Source organism: Nyctereutes procyonoides, unplaced genomic scaffold (assembly GCF_905146905.1).
Source record: "Nyctereutes procyonoides isolate TBG_1078 unplaced genomic scaffold, NYPRO_anot_genome, whole genome shotgun sequence".
In the NCBI taxonomy this organism is placed as follows: domain Eukaryota; kingdom Metazoa; phylum Chordata; class Mammalia; order Carnivora; family Canidae; genus Nyctereutes; species Nyctereutes procyonoides.
The window spans coordinates 25,686,322-25,707,230 of NW_026575132.1; the positions used below are offsets into that span (position 1 = coordinate 25,686,322).

General features: G+C 49.2%; 1 protein-coding gene across 1 annotated transcript in view; it reads right to left on the minus strand.

The window, feature by feature from the left end:
- CFAP65 (cilia and flagella associated protein 65) overlaps positions 1-12,046 on the minus strand; it is a 32,425-nt gene extending 20,379 nt beyond the window's left edge. The window contains 12 exon segments of the mRNA XM_055345432.1: positions 1,148-1,285; positions 2,702-3,061; positions 3,308-3,508; positions 3,967-4,232; positions 4,626-4,848; positions 5,366-5,511; positions 5,790-5,989; positions 6,157-6,323; positions 6,883-6,985; positions 9,800-9,984; positions 11,871-11,983; positions 11,986-12,046. Coding sequence (XP_055201407.1) covers positions 1,148-1,285; positions 2,702-3,061; positions 3,308-3,508; positions 3,967-4,232; positions 4,626-4,848; positions 5,366-5,511; positions 5,790-5,989; positions 6,157-6,323; positions 6,883-6,985; positions 9,800-9,984; positions 11,871-11,983; positions 11,986-12,034 — 2,151 coding nt within the window. The 5' untranslated portion in view covers positions 12,035-12,046.
- Between the last annotated feature and the right edge of the window lie 8,863 nt (positions 12,047-20,909).

Here is a 20,909-nt window from a genome sequence, read left to right on the forward strand (position 1 = left end):
GGGCACGTGTGTGAGACAGTGGGGGGCAACACAGGCTCAGAGTCAACTGGGCAGCAGCAAAGACCACAAACTGTGGGATGAACTGGCCAGGGTTAAGGGACAGGGGTCAGTGAGGGCAACCCCATGCAGTCAGGGAGAGATTTGAGCTGAATCTCGGGGGTGAAGTCAGTTGGGGATTGGAGAGCAGAAGTACAATTGGTGGTGGAAGGGGGAGCAGGATCACCCCCAGCACAGTGCCCCAAAGTGGCACCTATCCAGCAACAGGAGGCATAAAGGCAGTGGAGACAAAGGATGGGAAGGATGACAAAGGTAAGGGAGGCTGGGAAGAGGCATCAAAGGAGAAGCCAGGACCAGACCTTGGCTATGTGGCTCCAGGGTTTATGCTTTTAGGCCTTCTGTCATCTGGCCACTGCTCAGGTAGACAGGGCCTTTAAGGGCTCTTCAGAGAGGCCTGGGGGTGGGGTGGGGGTGCCTGGGTGGCTCAGTGCTTAAGTGTCTGCCTTCATCTCAGGGTGTGATCCCAGGGTCCTGGAATAAAATCTTTTTAAAAAATATTTTATTAAAATATTAATAGACACAGAGAGGCAGAGACACAGGCAGAGGGAGAAGCAGGCTCCCTGTGGGGAGCCCGATGTAGGACTCGATCCCAGGACCCCGGGATCACAACCTGAGCTGAAGGCAGACGCTCAACCACTGAGCCACCCACACATCCAAATAAATAAAATCTTAAAAAGAGAGAGAGAGAGAGAGGCCTGGGAATCATGACAGGGGACCAGCTCTGTGACCCCTACTGGCCTGGGCAATCTCCAAGGGCAGGGGCTCAAGGTGGGTGGCCACATCCCTAGCGGGTGCTCAGTAAACCAGGCACAGACAAATGAAGGAGCTAGAGAATTTTAAACCTCAGTGTGAGAGGCCCAGGGACTATGTCAGAGGGAGCTGGGAGGGGCCAGTGGTCCAAGCCCCAGTCTGGCCCATGAGAGAGTCCTACATGCCCAGAGCCCGGAGGCTGGCTGTGGGGATGTTGGGATGGCCCAGGAGGGTACTGGGATGTATCTGAGGCCATCGGAGTGCAGAGAGGGATCTTCAGAGCCAGGCAGTCGCCAAGCTCCCCTGTCCCACCTCCCACTGCGACTGGGGCCACGCTCACCTTGGGGGCATCCAGGGAATACTGAGGGATGTGGTGCTCCAAGAAGGCACCATAGCTATGGCCTCGTGCGCGGAGGGTCAGGCACCAGGATGGGCACACGGTGCAGTCCTCCTCGATATTGTTGTAGCTCCGCAGGACCTGCAAGGAGGCCGGACCCAAGCTGAGAGGCCCGAGTCCAACCCTGCGGGGGCCCCCCATCCTGCCCCCCTGCACTACAAGAGCCTCGTGTTGGGCACAGAGAGAGGAGGGGGCTCCCTGGGAGGACGGCGCAGAGAGCAGCCGTCCTGACAGCTCTGACCGGCGCGCCAGGCCCGGTCTCGGCCGATCCGCCCTGTAATAACCACAACAGGGGAGGTAAGAACAGCACTGATCCTGCAGGAATGTGCCTAGAGAAGCTTCGCTGGCCAACAGAACCAGAACGCGAGCCGCAAACGCAAGCCGCAGACGTCATTTCACGTGTTCTGTTGGCCCCACTGTTTCCCAAAGCGAAACACGGGAAATTAATTTCAGTGATATGTTCGATTTACCCCCATAGATGCCGAATCTGATCATTTCAACATATAATCAATATATACGTGATGCGTAAGATACTTCACACTCTTTTTGCACGAAGTCTTTGAAGGCCGGTGGGTCTCTTACAACCCATCGCAGTTTGGGCTAGCCGCATTTCAGGGGTTCAGTGGCCGCACGTGGCCGGTGGCTGCCCTATCAGACGGCACAGGGCTAGAGCCAGTGGCCTAAATATTGGGAGGGCTCGGCCCTGGCAAAGCCTCCACATTCCCGCCCCCCCCGCCCCCCGCCAAGATGTTAGATCGGAGGCATTTAAAGTCTCAGCTTTGGAAAGCCTTCTTGAAAGTTCAGATATGACCCCATGTTTTAGATGAAAAGACCAAGGTTCAGACATTAAGGCACTTGCCCAGGGTCATCTAGCTGGTAAGGGATGCTAATCTTCTCTCAGCCCCAGCATCCTGACCCCTGGGAAAGAACATCCATGTAGGCAGAGCCCACAGGGACGGGAAAAAAAGCAGGATCAGAGATGAGGGAGCGACCAGCATCTGCGACCATGAGGCTGGGTTGGGCACAGCCTGTGCTCTGAGCCTCTGGCCAAGGGAAGCTGTGCTTGGAGCCCCTACCCCACCCCACAACTAATGATCTAGACCCCTGACTTGGTCTCCCAGGCTCTGCTTCCTGCCCACGGCTCGTTTGGACGGACTACTTCCTACTTCAAGAACTAGAGAGAAGCCAGGAACCCCAGGGAGTGACTCCTTATGTGCTGAATTTTCCTAAAGGGCTTGACCCCAACTGAGTTCTCCGGAGTGAGAGGCCACATGTAAATGAGGCGTAGTCAGATGGGCCAGGAAGCCCCTTAGCAAGGCAGCCTTTGAGCTTGGGAGAAGACAAACCAGTAAGGACCATTCTGTGGCCACGGAGGAGCTTGGCACGGAGGGGATGGATCCCAGAGCACCCCCACCCTACTCCTTCAACCCCACCCTGCCATTCAAGCTTCAGGACAGAGAGGCAGCCTCACCCCTGGTCTCTTCGGCTTGGGCATACCTTATAGACAGCGAAGGCCTCAAGCTCCACAGCATACAGACAGTTGGGGTAAGGTGGATGGAAGTGGAGGCGCATGGCCATAGACTTCAGTGGTGGCACGTCGCAGGTGTCTGGGGTCACCCAGAAGGGGCAGTCAGACCTGTGCGTCCAGACCACCGTGATCTTGCCCTTGGTGTGGTTCATCAAGTACAGGGGGACAGGGTTGGGGTTTTTGGGTCCGGGGCAGGCACCAAAATCCACCTCCGTGGGTTCTATGCTGACAGGTGGGGGGAAGATGGCTAGGTCGCTGGTACCATCGAAGAAATACTCAGTCATGGGGGGAATGAGAGGACACTGCAGGGCTGACATGTCCTCCAGGTCCTGTATGGGGAGAGACAGGTGAGCGAGGGCCCAACTACCATTCCTCCTGCCACTGCCCCTCATTTGCATACCTCTTTCTAGAAAAAACTATTAGGGCTCCACACAGGTCATCCCCAACTACTAAAGGTACCCACAGGGCTCTGAGGGCACAGGACTTGCCAAGAATTTCTAGAGGAAAGGGCATGACCCTGGGGAGGGTAGCCTGTTTGTGTGTGTGCATGTGGGGTGTCAAAGGGCCTGTCAAACCTCAGTGGAAATCATGAGCGCCCCATCCTTATCCTGCTGCAGCTTCTTCTCCCTCAGCATGATGCCCAGGATGTCAGGAGGATAGAACGTCAGGCCCCGTGCCCGGTGTGTGCGGTACCAAGTGAGGTGTTGAGGTCTCAGGATGGCTGGTTTGGTGTTGTCCGAGTGGCAGGTCCCAATCAGGTCCAGGAACAGCGGGTCCTGTGACATTTGTCTGTATAAGACTAGCTTTCAGCCCCCACTTGCCACCTTGGCCAGGTGCCAGCTGGTCAGGACACAATTTGTACGACCTTGCTCACGGCCCTGCGTTGGATCCTCACTTCAAGGCTCTCTGCCCTTGCACATGCTGCAGGGGTGAGTCCAGTCCCTCCCCCCCATCTCCCATTAGCAGTGGTGGCGGAAAAGCCCTGGACCCAGCAGGAATCAGGACAAGACTGGCACACCTGCTTGGCTTGGAGGGAGCCGAGCCTTCCTGCGCCCCTGGCCAGGGCTCTGGCTCCAAAAGCCAGACAGAGGCCCAGGCAGAGATGATCCAAGCAGAAGTTCCAGAATACAGGAGAGTCATCACCGAGCCCTGTCTTCCTTCATGACTGGGCCTCAGGCTGGGCTCCTCCAACTCCCAGGGAAACCCCGTCCCCGCCTCTTCCCCCACGGCTCACCTGGTGGTGGACGAGACAGGCCACCCGGCGAGAGTAGATGATGGGGTGAGTGGGCTGGAAGGTACAGTGCAGGGTCACGCGGGCCTTGCCCACCAGGGTCCCAAAGGTAGGCCTGATGCTAAAGACACTCTCTTGGCAGTCCATGGCAAACTGGAAGTAGGCTGTGCAGTCCGACCTGCCCTCAATCCACAGGGCCTGCTCCGAGGTCTGCCCGAGGTTAACCCAGCCAAAGTTGATGCAGTGGTGCTGCAGGTACACCTCAGGACCTGGGTGGAGGGGACGAGGCTCCGTGAGCAGGGTCGCATGACCCACTCGCACTGGTCGGGTTGGGGGGCCTATCAGCCTCTCGGAGGATGTCTCAGGACATCAGGACCCTGATGGAGAGTGGTGCTTCCTGGAGACGGAAAGCTGTGCTGGAAAGGCCCAGAGCCCCAGCAACCTGAGCCCACCTCGCTCACCCAGGGGCCAGGGCAGGAACGTTCCTTCCAGGGCCCAAATCTGAGTCCCCGCCGAGCCCACCAGGGGGCAGCAGACGCCCAGGCTGAAGGGAAGGAGGCCCCAGGCCCTTCTAAGGAGCCCAAGAGCCCTTCCCAGCCCTAAACGTGGGATTGCTCCTGTCCCAGAGCAGCAGCAGCGCAGCGTCCTGGGGCTGCCAGTACCTCTACAGAAGCCAACGACTTTGAGCAGGGTCTGGGAGGCACAGCCAGAGGGCATGATGGACAAGTAGTCAATAGCTCTGATGTCCAAGGTCTCTGGGTGGAAGAACACGGACACGGACTTCTTCTCTCCCGGGGGCACGTTGCCATGGGTCGTGGGGCAAGAGAAGGCATGATCTTCGACCAGCATATCCGGGGCCACTTCAATCCTGAAGGGAGCACTCACCTGTGGGGTCAGGTGAGGGCAGGAAGCGTCAGGTCAGGTCAAAGGTCACAGGTCACAGCTGCCTTGAGGCAGCGTCTTTCCCAAGAGCCCAACTGAGGGGGTGAGGGCAGCAAAGTCCAGCCCATGGCCCACTTGTCAGTTTGAGCATGAGGCCACCTCCACCAGGAGGAAGGAAGGGGCCAAGCTGTGCGCCTTGCCCTGGGACGGCCTAGGGGGCACTCTTTTCTTTCCCCAAGGTACCACAAAGACAGGCTGTGGTTCTTGGGTTAGGATCCCCTAAGGGCTGCTCTTGGAATGGCTCTCGGGGTGGCCAAGGAAGACTCCAGCTCAGCCCCCGGCTGAGAAGAGAGGAGGGGACTTGTTGACACGTGTATGTATCAACAGCCGTGGGTTAATTACATGAGGCTTGGGGCCAAAGGTATGGAGAGAAAGATGGCATTTTGTAAAGGGGATGGGTTTTAGGAGCAGCCAGTCCCGTGGTCCTGCCCCATCCTCCCCTGGTACACAGGACGCCTACCACCGAAGGGTTGTACAGCTTGATCTGCCTCTCCACGGTGCAGCCCACGGAAACAGAGCCGAAGTGCAGCACTTTCTGGGCGCCTTCAGCATCCTGGTCCTCTGGTCGCTTCTGCTTTATGCTCACCAGCAGTTGGGCGCATTTGGCTGGGGCAGAGATAGAGGAGTCTTGGGAAGAAACCTGTGTTGCCCCAGCTGAACAGTCCCTTGAAGGAGGCAGATATCCCCAGGGAGACACTGGTCTGCCACAGGAAGGAAGGCAAAGAAAAAGCAAAACCTGCAAGGCTAGGGGAAGGGGGGAAGCTGCTGGAGGTCCTGTGGAGGAGAGGCCAGTGGGGGAGTTTTCAGGGGAAGCTGCTGAGGCTTTGAGACCCAGGGTGAGGCAGTAGATGGGTTCTGGGGACAGGTGAGGGGTTGGGCCTCACCCACAGCCCGCAACTGGATGCTCCTCTTCTGCTTGCTGCCCTTTCCGTACCAGCACGTGGCCTGTACTTCATAGATGATAGCCACAAGGGGATGGAAGGTCACCTTGGTGCAGGAAGCCTGGCCTGGCTCCAGCAGCCCCGTGGTGGGCAGTATATGGAATGGACTGGGGAACTCCCAGGTGAAGAAAGTGGGCAGGTCCCTGGAGGGGAGTGTAGATCAGAGCCACCGGGCTCATTCTGACCACTGATCTACTTCAGAAAGGCAGAGATGCTGGGCCCCTTTCTCCCTGCCTTCCCCCACCAGCACCTTGGGACCCTCCTCACGGAACTCACTCTCCCCACCTTGAGCCTCAGCCGCTCCCCTCACCCCACATTTTCCAGGCAGAACCAGGCCTCAGCCACATCCCCCACAGCACACATGGGCAACTCTAGGAATGACGGGCAGGTCAGGTTGTGGCAAGGTAGGGTGGCCCTCAGGTCCACACAGAACATTCCCTCTTCTTTCTCAAACCAGAGCTGGTCCGCGTACTCCTTCTGCAATGTGGGAGGTGGGAGGCAGTGGCTGCTCAGTGATCTCTGCATTGTAGTTGGGGAGCACACATCCCATCCAGGCTCTTGGCCAGGCCCCCAACACAGTCACTGAGGGGTGAGCTGGGCCAAAACCCTCCCTCCTCAGTTTCCGCGAAGAGATAGTTACGTATCCTCTAACACTGTCTCGGTCTCAGAGATAGGAGGCCTGTTTAGTGAGGAACAAAGCACTTGGGGGAATGTTTTGAGGAGTAGAAAGAGGCTAAGGAATCTAGGGCTTCCTGGCAGCTGATACAGTAGCACAGATTTTAGCCCCCAACACCCAACAGGGAATCCCCCCTCAGTTTAATGAGTTTAGAGTTGGAGCCTCTCCCGGGCTTGCAAGCTAGAGTTTTTGCTGCAGCCAGTAGGATGTATAAGTGTATGTCTTGGTTGGGGTGAAGTGTAGGGGAGAGTGTGGATGGGGCGGGGGGCAGTGCTCCCTGTTGCTCTCCCCTGCTTCCTATTCCAAGGTCATGGTGCCTGTGCCCCTCCCTGCCTGCCCCCTCGCAATGGCAGACTTTACCTCCTCCAGAGGCCTGAAGATAATGGGGAGTGTGAAGGTTATGCCCGGGCTCAGGAAGATGGGCTGAGGGATGACTGTGAAGAAGAACTTCGTCTTGGGGGGCCTGCAGGAGAGAGCCAGGGGCTTAAGCCCTTCAGGATCACAGCTCAGAAAACAAGAAGAATCCCTGAGTCCTGAGCTGGGGAAAACCAAGCCTGAGAAGAGAGGGGTCGGGATGCTTATCCAAGCAGAGACCTAGGCAGGGCTGTAGAGTTCCACATGGGTCAAAACCATAGATACTGCAGACTTCAGAAATATCCACAGGAAGATGATACTGCAAATAACTCTACACCAATAAGTGTTAGAGTTTAGATGAAATAAACCCATTTCTAGGAAAGTATAACTTGCCACAATGGACTCAAGAATTAGATAATAAATTTCATGGCCATCCTACCTAAGGTCATCAAAGCCATTGAATACATAGTTAAAAATCTTCCTGCAGAGAAAACACTACACTGGATGGCTTCACAGAAAGTCCTGCCAAACATCTGATAAAAAATAACCCCAGCCTTACCTTCCCAGTAATATAAAATGAGGAAACACTCCCTAACGTATTCTTTGAATCCATCACAAAGTTTTTACCAAAATCTGACAGAGGAGGAGGGAGATGGAAGATGATAGGCCTATATCTCATAAGCAAAGCAAGAGAGCCAAAAGAATATAGCAACATAGAGAAAGAATACTGAATTCTGACAAAGTTGAGCTTACTCCAGGAATACCTGGTTGGTTTAGCAGAGAAAATAAATTAATGTAATCCACCAGGTTACCAAATTAAGACAGAAAAAAAAATCAAGTGATCATCTCCATAAGGAGAAATGTTAGATAACCTTCAATATGTTTATGAGAAAAACTCTTAGCAAACTAGCAATAGAAGGGAATCATCCTTAACCTGATAAAAAAAAAAAACCAAGCCAAAACAAAAAGCTATAGGAAACATCCAAACCAATGGTGATACATTTGAATTTTCCCAACTTTGAGATCACAAACAAGACAAGCATAAGCATCAGCGGTGAAGGAGATAATCAGGGAAAGTATAAACTTTTCAATAAATGGCTTGGGGACATTTGGACATTTGTTTAAGGAAAAGTGTCATCACATCCCTACTTAAAACCATTCACAAAAATCAATTCTGTATAAATAAAAGACAACCATGAAAGGCAAAACTACAGAGTCTTTAGAAGATACTATAGGAGACTGTCTTCATGACCTAGGCATGGGCAGAGATGGATTTCTTAAGCACGATCCAAAATGGCACCAACCAGAACATAAAAAGATTGATACATTTGATTCCTTTGAAATGAAGAACTTCAATTCTTCAAAAGACATGATGAAGAGAGGAAAGGACAAGTCACCGGTGGGAGAAGATATTTATAATACACAACCAATAAAGGATTAGTAGTGATAAAAACTGCTATTTTTTTTTAAAAGACAGGGGTGCCTGGCTGGCTCAGTTGGTAAAGTGTGGGACTCTTGATCTCGGGGTCATGAGTTCAAGCCCTCCGTGAGGGTGGAGGTCACTTTAAAAAAAAAAGGCAATCTAATAGAAAAAAGTGAGTAGAGACTTGAACAGGAATTCCACAGATGAAATGGTCAATAGCAATATGATAGGCAGTCAGCTGTCTCAGTAAGCTGGGAAATGAAAATTAGAACCAGGAAAAATTATCATTGTTGGCAAAAATTTTAAATGCTGACAATAGCGATGGCTGGTAAAAATGCGAAGGTGTACGAATTAATGCATGGCTGGTGGGAATATAAATAGAAATGAGTACTCTGGAGAAGAGGTCAGCTTTATCTATAAAAGGCAAACATGTACATGTTCTAGGTCACAGCGATTCTATTCCTATGTATCTCCCCTGGGAAGAACCCCTGCAAGTCAAGACCTACACGTGAATGTTGATAACAGTCCCAAACCACAATCAACCCAAACGTCCCTCAGCAGAAGAATGGATGAATATATTACAATATAATCATTTGTTGGAATATTATACTGTGATGAAAAAGAATGAACTAGGGACGCCTGGGTGGCTCAGTGGTTGAGCATCTGCCTTCGGCTCAGGGCGTGATCCCGGGGTCCTGGGATCAAGTCCCACATTGGGCTCCCTGCATGGAACCTGCTTCTCCCTTCACCTGTGTCTCTGCCTCTCTCTGTGTGTCTCTCATGAATAAATTAATAAAATCTTTAAAAGAAAAAAAGAATGAATTATAGTTGCATGCAGATGAGTCTTACAAACATAACAAAAACAAGGAGTCACAAAAATATACCATCCTATTCCACTTAACATCAAGTTCATGAGAAGGTAAAATTAAACTACTTCATTTAGGGATGCAAACATAGATGGTAAATCCATTGGAGAAAAGCAAGGGAATCGTTATCATGAAGTCAGGAGAGTGGTTACCTTTATGTGCTGGGAAGGTGTTCCAACAGGGCAGTGACACATCACGGGAGGTGAGCTTCAGACACGTATTATTCCATTATTAATCTGGTCACATGGGTTCTACTTTCAATAATTATTCAAACTGTGCATGTTTTATATACTCTTATAATTTTATAGGATAACTTTATTTTTTTAAGATTTATTTCAAATATTTCAAATAGAGAGAGTGTGTGTCTGTGTGTGGTTGGGGGGGTATAGAGAGAGGGGGAGAGAGAGAATCTCAAAGCAGACTCTCCACTGAGCAAGGAGCCGGAAGCAAGGCTGATCTCAAAACCCTGAAATCATGACCTGAGCCAAAACCAAGAGTCAACACTTAGCTGTCTGAGCCACCCAGGTGCCTCTAATTTTGTGATAATTTTAAACTTTTTTTTCTAAAGAGTGACTGCTTGGGGGTGGGGGCTTGAGGGCTTAGGGGCTGGGTCTCTGATCCCTCATACTGGTACCTGTACTTCATCTTCTGAATTTTCAAGGTTAGATTTTTCAGTGCCAGGTTCTTGGTGATCTCTTTCCCTAGCCTCCAGCCTTTCCACTGCAGCTCCTCGGCCACCTCGATGCCCCAGATGACCCTCTTCTTTTTTTTGCTTTGTTTCTTTGGAAAGCACATGCAAGTATCCATTAGGCTGGTAGGCTGTTCAGTTGGTAGGGGTCAGGGGGAGAAAAAAGGACACAGAAGCAGGGTAAGATTCAAATACACAGAGAACAGGCTAAGATCTCCCATCTCCAGAAAGTAAGGAATTACCCTTGGCTCCTGGGGGTGTGGTCTGGAGAGAGAAGGTGGGGGGCAGGCAGGCCCTGGAGTCAGATATTACCATCTCTGTGGTTGCTGAATCTCCAACTAGATTCTCTGTGACTCTGACCCGGCAGCCTTCCCGGGGCCACTCCATCTGGCACTGAGCAGTCTTAGCTGGTCTGCTCTGTTCCTCAGATACCAGTCCCCTCAGGTGCTGACTTTTCCTTTCCTTCCTTTCCATCCTACCCTTTTGCTGCAGAAGCTTCTCCTAGCTGGTGTGGCCTCACCCGGACACTTGTGGAGGCCACAGGGATACTCTACAGTTCCTTCTCCCGTCCCTCAACTGGCTGGTGGAGCAGAGGAAGGAGTCAATTTGCCTGCAACAAACCCCCCACCCCCTGCCTTGATGTGGGGGCCGCTCCAACCACTGTTCCTGATGATGCTAGAGGGACAGTGTGCCAATGCTTCCCATCTGTAATGGAAAATCCTTCCTGAGTTGATCCGTAGCCCCCATCTAACTGAGGAGGGAGGGGGATGGAGGGGGAAAACCATGCTGAAGGGAAGATGAACAAAGTATCCCTTCCTACCACAGTCATTTTGATGAACACTACACTCATCACCATGTTATTTTATCCTTGGCCAAGTATTGCTTCCTTATTGTCACTTAACATAAAGATATATTCACCCATGCGACAAATGTTTGTTGAGTACATATCATGAGCCAGACACTGTGCTAGGTGCCAGGATTACAATAGAGAATAAGACAGATGCATCTCTTCTCTCTTGGAGCTTACACTCTCAGTTTAAATATTTACAGAGAGTGTCAGATGGCCAATATAGTTATTTTCCTTCCTGGTTTGCCCATGGAGGAAAGGTGACATGGGTGAGCAAAGGTAATTTATCGTAAATATCAGTTGGTACATCAGTCAGGGTCCAATCAGGAAAACAGAAGCCACTGCAGGTGTTTAGAACAAGGTATTTAAAGCACAACCAAGGCATAGTGAAGTAACCCAGAAGCCAGCAACATCGCACTAGGTTAGGGGAGGTGCTGGGGTTTTCAGAACCCCAAGGCCTGTCTGGTGGGGTTTGGAGTCCTGGGGAGATGCAGCTGCTGCTGGGAATACTGTCACAAAAGTGGAGGGGGCAGGGAGGGAAATACCCTGGTCCTCCCTTCCTCCCCACTTCCAACCTCCTGCTGGCTCAGCACAGAGCAGGGAAGGGTAGTACGTGAACACGGGGCAAAGAGGCCCAGAACGGCAGAGACCGAGGGGTGAGGTGACCCCCCCAGTCCTCAGGGAGGTGAAGGCAAGCACCATCGCCTCTAAGGAGACACAAGAATCCATACACACAACGAAGACACACTCTGCACCATACACAGTGAAACCTCACAGTTACGCTCCTAGACAACCACCACCTGCCCCTGTGATGTCACACACAGACAACCCTGAGGGCTGCAAAAAAGCCAGCAACATTTACATATTGGTCAAAGACAAAGTCCTAGGGGTCAAGACCAGAAGAACCTTCTGAGGGAAGAGAGAACCATTGACTACTCTCTCAGCTCCGACTGGCACCTCACAAGAGTTCTTCACATGCACCCGCATCCCCCACGGTCACTCTTGCTACTGCCACCACTCCAGGTAGCTTGGTGCTCAATGTGTGCAGGGTCTAGGGTTGAGGTTTTGACACGGGGAGTCAGGTCCTTCCAGATTTCTACCCGCCCGGCCCTGCCACCTCTCGCCCGGCCCTCCTGCCCACTGCCCCGCCCGCCCTGGCCATGTCCTCACTCGGGCACCGGTGTTGCTGCTGCTGCAGGCACTCAGTGCCACACTGCTGCCAGTGATAGTGGGGATGGCCATTGTACTGGCACTCAGGTAGGACCCAGAGTTCATGGTGTAGTCCTGCTGTCCCTAGTCTTCATCGGGGGGCTTGGGGCTGCCCGGATGAGCATCAATCACCTGGAACACAAGTCCAAGGGGAGCACTCTGGCTAAGCCAGGAGTTCCTGCCAATTCAGAGGTAGGGAGAGACCAGAGGGGAGACAGGAGGGACATCAGAGAGAGGCTCATGGAGTAGACCTGCTATGCCCATCATTATCATGAAGGAGGGCCTGCTTGCCAGCCGTGGCAACAAGGTATGAGGGATTAGCAATGGACCTGAATACAAAATCCAGCACTTTTCCCAGGAGCCTAGAAACTCACCATTCAGGACAGGGACTCTGGGATGGGGCCCATGCAGCCCTGCCTGCCACGGCCACACTTGGCATTTCTCAGTAAGCCCCCAGTGAGTGTCACTGAAGCATTCGCATTACCTTTATCTAGCTTTGCCCTCTACCTGTTTCTTCTGAATGTGTCTTGCTTCCTGTGAGAAGGAGGAGAGGGACAAAGAAGACGTTAAGTGAGACTGGATGGTTCTCAGTCTCTTGGGTTTCCTCTATCAGTAGGCAACCTGTGGCCCAGGTGTAAAGCAAGCATTCACCAAAATAATCACTCAATCCAAAGATAAGTGAATCAACATCTAGAGCAGAGGATCCACAAAGAGACTGCAGCTGGAAAGTGTATGCAGATATATGCAAATGTTAAATGCAAACCATATGCAAAATATCATATATATGGAGAAGTGCTTTTTCCCAGGGAAAGTGTCCACAGGTTTCCACCAAATACTCAAAAGGGTGTTTGATCCTGCTCTAGGGGACACACATGGGGCCTAGACTCCAAATCCCCTCCTCCTTTAGGAGACCTCCTTCAGCACACACACATCCAGATGTGGCTACCATACTGGACAGCGTCAATCTAATACCTTTTTGAACATGTATATTTTTCAGACTATTCGATATCCTTCCCCACGTCTTTGAATAACAATCTCAAAAATAGTAACAATTTCTACATGACATTTACTGAGAGTTTATGTGCCAAGCAGTGTTGTAAGGCCTTCTCACGTATTTTAATTTTTTTAAGATCTTATTTTTAAGTAATCTCTACACCTAATGTGGGGCTCCAACTCACGCCTGGGATCAATAGTCACATGTTCCACCAAGTGAGCCAGCCAGGTGCCCCTTATGTATTTTAATCTCTACAACAATTTATGATAAGATGTAAGCTGTCTTATTTGGCCTAAAATCCCTTTTCAAGGCACCTGGGTGGCTCAGTTGGTTAAGTGTCTGACTGTTGATCTCAGCTCAGGTCTTGATCTCAAGGATGTGAGTTCAAGCCCCATGCTGGGCTCTACGCCGGGCAGGAAGGCTATTTAAAAATAAATGATCCCTTTCAAGTTTGGGGTGCAACTCCTTATTATAACATATTACTCTTTAGTTAACAATTTTATGGTCATCCTTTAGAAGTTACACAATTTCATCAGACACTCTCCCATTCAATCCCCACCACCATCCAAATCAAAAGATTTTGATGATTTAGTTTTTCCTAATTGGCAATACCACCCAACCTTCTGAAGGAATATCTTAGATTCATTCACTCACAAAGCATTTGCTGAATGCCTGTTATGTACAGTGCTAGGCAATGAACAAGACAGGCAAGGCCCCTGCCGTCCACTGTAAAGAGGACGTTCAAAAGGAATCAAAGAAACGCAAGCTGGGGAGACAGGGAGGAGAGTCCCGTTACTTTTCTGCTATTGGATAGCTTCGTGGTCCTGCCTGAGTGAAATCTGTGACCTCAGGGGATTCTAGATAGCTACTGCCTCACAGCTCTGAAAATGTCTCCAGTCAACACAGGTAGAAGAAATTAGAGACAATGGGGTAGAAATCCGGTCCAGATCAGGTCTTAGGGCTGAGGGAACAGAGCGCTGGTCCTGGAACCAGGAGAGCTGGGTTCCAGCATCTGCTCAGCTTCATTGAGATGGGCAAATCTCTCCATCTCCTTGAGCCTCAGTCACCTCACCAAATGAGGGTCATCTTATTTCGCAAAGTTTATGTGAAGCTGAAATGAAATGACAAACTAATGTTACTGTAATAAACAATCACAACTTCCATACCAGGCTGAGCTAGTCTTCCAAAGACACCCATCTGCAATCACTGCGAAGACAATGGGCAGGGTAGTTGTTGTTTTTAAATTCAATTTTCTAATCTTAAGGAATATATACATAATATATATAATATTATATATTTATATATATTATATTAAGGATATATATTATATATTATATTAAGGATATTAAGTATATATTATAATATAATATATATTATATTATAAGGAATTCCTTAATATATTAAATATAATATATCCTTAATATATATATAATATATAATTATTATATATGTAATATATGTTATATTATATATATATATATATATATATAAATCAGCTTCTTTTATTTGCCTCATCTCCAATCTAAACATTCCTAAGATGACCAGTGGAAAAAGTGGCAGGTCGTCGCGTAGTGTGGAGTGGAAAAGAAATCGGTAAAATGAAGTGATAAAAATACTTAAGGTCGTTCCTCCCTTCTCTAGGAGATCCCCCAGGCTGATCTCGCCCCACTTTCAGCCCCACGGGGCTCTCTGAGGACCTGGAGGGGACCCCCGGCCCCAACTCCCCAGAGGAGGAGGTCTCCCGGGACGGATACCTTCTGCAGCCACTCGCGCCGTCCCGGGTCCTGGGACCAACTCTCAGAACTCACTCTGCCGCCATGTTGTCGTCTCCATAGAGACAGGACGCTCAGGACGCGGCGTCTCCCGTATCCCGGGACAACGACGGCATCCGGGAGGAGTCATGGCTCAGAGAAGGCGAAAGCGCCGCCCAACCTAGAGTGCTTACCTCTTTCGTGTTCTCTGACTTTCCCTGCTAGCCGTCCCTGAGCTTCTGCCGGTCGCAACATGTCATGTATAGTGTCCTAGTGGTCGCGCCGCCCCGTCAATCCTTACTTTAGGAAGACGACCAAATTCATGGGAGCTTACTCCATGGGCTCCGTCACCGGAGTGGGAGCCGTTCCAGTTCTTTCCGGACGCGCGACCGTGACCTAAGGTCGGCATCTCCACCGGAACTTCAGTCTGTGGTTGCGATTGCTAAGTTAAAAGCACCTCGTTGTTATTTCTCATTTGCATGTTGCTTTACAACTGGAGTCCTCTTGCAGGTGGGAGAGAAAGTGTCCTATCCGTTTCCTGCCAGCATTTCCTCCTCCCTGGCACCAAGCTAACTCTTTCCTAGGGATCTGGAGGTGAATGCATGAAGAAGGCGCTGGTATGCTAATATGGATTTTTGGAAGCCCACGTGTTGATTTGTACGCATTTGCTTTGGGGGAAAGGTCTGCTAACAAAAATTCAAGGGAGTAAACTTTAGAGTAATCTAATTAGCTTTTTAAACGGATTTATGAATTGGGCAGCGTCCCATCTACCGGGTAGAAGGGAGCTCTGGGGAGTTGTGCAAAATGGAAGGTTTTTATAGACTGGAGGGTGTGGGATAAGATGTTATTAGCAAAAGAAAAAAAAAAGGATTGTTTCAGGCCAGATAGCCTTCCTTTATACGGAAAGTTATTGCAGATCACCTTTATCTTCCTTTGGGGGTTGGAGAGGGCACTTGTGACAGATAACCTCCTTGGTACTGACCAGAAAATTCCCGTCTGACCCGTTAAGACTACATTTCTGGAGGAGGTTGAAACTTGGCCCAAGTGACACCATTTTGAGCCTGTGGGGTTTTTTGTTTTGTTTGTTTTTAATAGCTCTAATTTGGTGAAGACTCCTTGGGTGGGTGAAGCCTCAAAGTTCATTCATGGGCAATTAAAGATGTTTCACTATCCAGGACAGTGATGGAGGGTGGTGTTATAGGGAGAGACCTTAGTGGGTCTAGGGATAAACCCAGAAAATAAACTCTCATTTTAGGAAGGTTGACATTTACTGTGAAAGTAAACAATGGATGGACTAAGAGTGCCCTGAGTTGGCCTGGGAAATCACATAGCCAGAGTCTGGCTCAACTGGAAGGAAGAGGAAGGCCAGGGGGCCCATGAAGTTATGCTAGCACCATTAGGTCTGGAATTTTCTTGGGATCAAGGAATGTGGAACTCAATGAGCTTTTCACTGGTTTTAATGTTATTCTCAGAATCTGAAACCTACACTTTGGACATGACAACTTCTGTGTAGTTTCTATAATGATTTCCTTTTTGTTTTCCTCTATGTTCTTTTTGAAATAGTCAGTCTGACTCAGCTGGATCTTAAGCACAGGGAAAGGGACCTGTTTTTCCATTCTTAGGCTGAAAAGAAATGGGAGCATTGACTCTGCAAACAGGACTTGGTGGTAGCCTCAGGAATCCCAGCAAGAAAACCCCAAGAGGGTGAGAGAGCTCATGCTGGGGGCCATGTGTGCTTGTGCCTCTTCACTGAAGGAGTGTCCCTCCACAGCTCTGGTGTGCCCAAACCTTGCTGGATTCTGGGCTTGGAACAATGGAAAGATATTCTTAGTAGGGCCCCTGTGATCTCTACTGTTATGGGGCTCTGGCTGCCTTCTGAGAATTCTGCCGGAGAGGTCTGACCTTGATGTGGTGGACTCCTAAGGAGAGATCCAAGCCAGACTTTGCTACAAGAGGCAAACAACACAGAAAGGGGTGTGGCAAAGGGTTGAGTCTCAGGAGGAGAGAAAAAGCTGAGTTTCCTTTGGAAGTCCCCCTTTCCAGGAGCCCAGAACCCATGGGGGAAAAATGGGTGGTAGGTCCTGGTGACTGTGTCTTCCATGGACCCAAGAGGACAACAAGGTGAGTACTATTTGGTTCAAGGCTTGAACAAGGGTGGGTGATGATTTAGGAAATTGATGAGGACCAGGTTGTGGGAGAAAAGGAGGAAGGAGGATGGGTAGTAGACAGACTAGAATCCTTTTGTCTGGAAACCATTGCTGGGGTAATAAAGATAAAGCACACACTCAGTAATTTGGGCTTCAGCACACTCAAAAATATCTTTCCTAAGTCCCACCTCCCTTCCACCACCAAACAGACTAGAGGAGACCCTGGGCTGGGAAATCATTTTATTTATTTTTTTAAAAATTTTTATTAATTTATGATAGTCAGAGAGAGAGAGAGAGAGAGAGAGAGAGAGAGGCAGAGACACAGGCAGAGGGAGAAGCAGGCTCCATGCACCAGGAGCCCGACGTGGGATTCAATCCCGGGTCTCCAGGATCGCGCCCTGGGCCAAAGGCAGGCGCCAAACTGCTGCGCCACCCAGGGATCCCTGGGCTGGGAAATCAAACAGACCTGAAATTAATCCTGTCACTTACCAACTGACTGTGTGACCTTGAACAAGTCACATGACCCCTCTGAACCTCCATTTCCTTAACTGTTACCTGGGGATAATTTAAAAAGCTGGTGTAGTGGGGCACCTGGGTGGCTCATTCAGTTAAGCCTCTGCCTTCAGTTCAGGTCATGATCTCCGGGTCCCGGGATTGGATTGAGCCCTGCTTCGGACTCCCTGCTCAAGGAGGAGTCGGATTCTCCCTCTCCCTGTCCTTCCCCCTGCTAGTGCGCGCTCTCTCTCTTGCTCACTCTCACTCTCTAACAAGCAATAAAATCTTTTTTAAAAATTAAAGAAAAAAGGGCTGGTGTAGTGAGTGATTGAGTGATCAGGCATGTGAAAAGTATTTGACATATGGTAGACAATAAAGTTAGACGCACATGCAGGCACAAAGGATGTTCACTCACTAAGTGGGATGTCCCTAAAACTAAGCCACTCAGTTTACTGCACCCTCCTCTCCCACCACCTCCCAGCCTCTCTGCTCCACACTGGAGAGCCAGGAAGTTTTTCTCCTCTCCACATCTCCTTCTTTTGTTTCTACAAGATGGAGCCTCCCTTGGTGCTCTGGGTTGGAGAAGGAAAAAAGGAGGTGCCAGGGTGCCTTCCTGTCCAGTTACCAGGTCAACCCAATTCCAGCACTTGCAAAGTCCCCTCCCTCTTCCTTCCCTGTAACTCTGACTCCATTTCCAGTGTTGGCTCTGAAATCAGGTCTGCATCCAAAATGTACTTAACTTAGGGGAGGGAGATGAAGAGGTGAATCCTCTCACAGAAATTTCTGACTTCTGAAATTAGTGAGGTAAGTCTTCCAAGCCCAGCCTGAAGGGTGAAGAGTAAGAGAAAGCTGCAGCTAAGAGAAACCACCACCTGTGTGGTTTGGGGGCTGGATCTAAGAGCAGGTATGGAACACTCTGCATTAGAATGTCATGGTCCTCTGAAACTGCTGGGGTTGGGGACCGTGTGTCATGACCTCCAGTCTGAAAGGGCTGCCAAGGCACAAAACTTGGCAGGAGCTAGAGGGAAGACTGTCATATCACAAGAGAATTCAAATGAAAGAGTTCCATTCTTCCACCCCCCACCCCTGCATAGGGTTTTCTACCCTTTTGTGCCAGCCCAAACCCCCTAGAGAACTTGCTCCCTCCATCCACTGTTACCACCAAAGGGTAGCTAAACATGCAAGCCAACATTAGGGGGATGGAGGGGAAAGGACATGAGGCTTAATCCCAGGAGACTTGAGTTCAAGTTCAGGTTCTACCTTCTGAGAGCTGGGTGATTTCAGACAAATTGTTAAACATTCCAGAGGCTTAACTTTCCTCATCTGTAAAATGGAGACAAACAAGGATAGTACTCAAAATTCTTAACAATTGGTAAAGTATGGCTACCAATCTATAAAAATGGGTACCAGCTGGCCTTAGAGGCAATGCGGGGTCCTGATTGCTCTCACATTGTGTCAGGCTTTAACACTTTGTTGTTGGAGCAGCAGTGGAGGACTCAGCTAGTGACTTTCCCAACTGGTACCAAAGTATTGCCAGATTTTAATAACCAGTATAGCTATAGTGGATAGTATTAGTTACAAGTGAAACCTAAGGGAAAATCCTACCTCGCTGGCTACTCTATACACAGTTATTTATTTCAAGCCCAAACTTGAAGTGGCTGCTCCTTGGATTCCTCCTTACTGGTGAAGAATCACCAGTCACCAGTCACCAGTCAGTCACCACGTCTAACTGCTCTTCCTTTCTAGTCTGAGCAGTGCTCCTCTGTGTTACCTTTCCCAGCTGTCTTCTCTAGAGCATCTCCTGCTCTTTCCAGCTACATGCCTTTCTGGCCAGCACCATGGACAGCTCTGGCTGACCAGGCCGTCCCCTTCCTCTTGTCTTCTGTTCCCACCTCTCTGACCCACTCCAGTGTGGAACCCCCCTGAAGTATGAACTGAATGAGGGTCATACTTGAGAAGACAGTACAGTGGAGTAATTAAGAACCAGTTCTGGAGTAAAAAGTTTGAATTTGAATCCCAACCCCATCAACTCTCAGCTGTATGATCTTGTTCTTTTGCCTCTCTATAAGACCCTGTCCGCTCATCTGTAAACAGGGAAAACTAACACCTAACTCAAAGATTGAAGTTTAAGTGTGATAAAAGATTTAAAGAACTTAGCACTGTGCCAGCCTTATCATATGTTCTAAATAAAGGAAGAACACCATTATTCTGTTAATTACCATCCTATTTAATTCCTCAAACCCTTTTCCAATCCATTTCTGACCAGAGATCTCTCTCAAGTAAGAGTATCATAACATGATGACTGGCTCAGTGCAGCTGGCCTCCTTTGGGTGTGGAAGTTGGCTTGGACTTGAAGGATGATGCGGGAGGGGGGACACCTTTGGCCCATGAGGTTCTGATTTAGTAGAATTCTTTTTTTTTTTTTTGCATTTGAAAATTTTTGAGTTAATTTTGGATGTATGGAAACATCACAAAAATAGCACAGAGATTTCTCATAAACCCTTCACACAGACTTCCCTTAGGTTAACATCTTACACATGATTATAGAACACTTATCAAAACTAAGAAATTAACCTTGGTACAATACACACTATCAATGGAAGCAGAGAATTTATTTAGATTTCACAAGTTTGTCCACTAACATCCTTTTCCTATTTCAGTATCCAATTCCAGATCTTACCTGGGGCATTTCCTGAGTCTTTCCCTTGTCTTTTATGACCTTGACTCTCTTAGCCCACTGTCAATTATTTTGTAGAATGTTCCTCAATCTTGGGTTTATTACATGTGATTAGAGTAAGCTATGTATTATTGGGCAGCATAATACAGAGGTGCTATACCCTTCTCAGTGCATCATATCAGAGGGCACATGATGGCACTATGCATTGCTGGTGATGTTAACTTTGTTATTTGGTAAAAGTAGTGTCAGGATTGTCCACTGTCAGCTTGCTACTTTTCTCTCCTTATTGGATTTTGATTCTGTCCATCTTTTGCTTCTCTAGGATAAAGAGTGCAAAAATCAAGAAATCTGTCCTCGAAGTAACCTTTCTACCCCTACACTCCCAACCACTCCTCTGAGACACACCCATTCCCTAGTACCAGCCTGGTCACTTTCTTCTGAGTCTTCTTAAGTCTGGCATTTGGAAGCATGTGCAGAAGCCAAATGCAAACACACCTGGAATTTATAAGGGCAATACGGTGCTTCTAATCTGGTTTCGGGGACCTTCTTGTTGGGTCCCTGCAAGTTTCAGTGTGCAGGTGCACTCTAAGAAAGTGTGGTCAGCAACTGTCCACAGAAATGTCCAGCCTATCTCTCAGGTCTGGCCTCACCCCTTGAGCACTTTTTTCAACATGTAACATTCTGGGTTTTTAAAAATCTGTAAGAGCATTCCTTTCATTTGGCCATGGGTGATTCCTTACTACCCACTAGCCCAGATCCATGAGCTTCTTTCCTTGCAGAAGGTTCTTCATTCCTCCATGAGTTTGCTATCATCAGAGATCCTGCTACTAAAGCAGATACATAACATACTTCTAATCAACTGAATGTGGAGAGATCTACTTACCCAACCCTCCCCTTTGTCTTCATCTCTATTTGCCCCTAGGTTATTCCAAATCA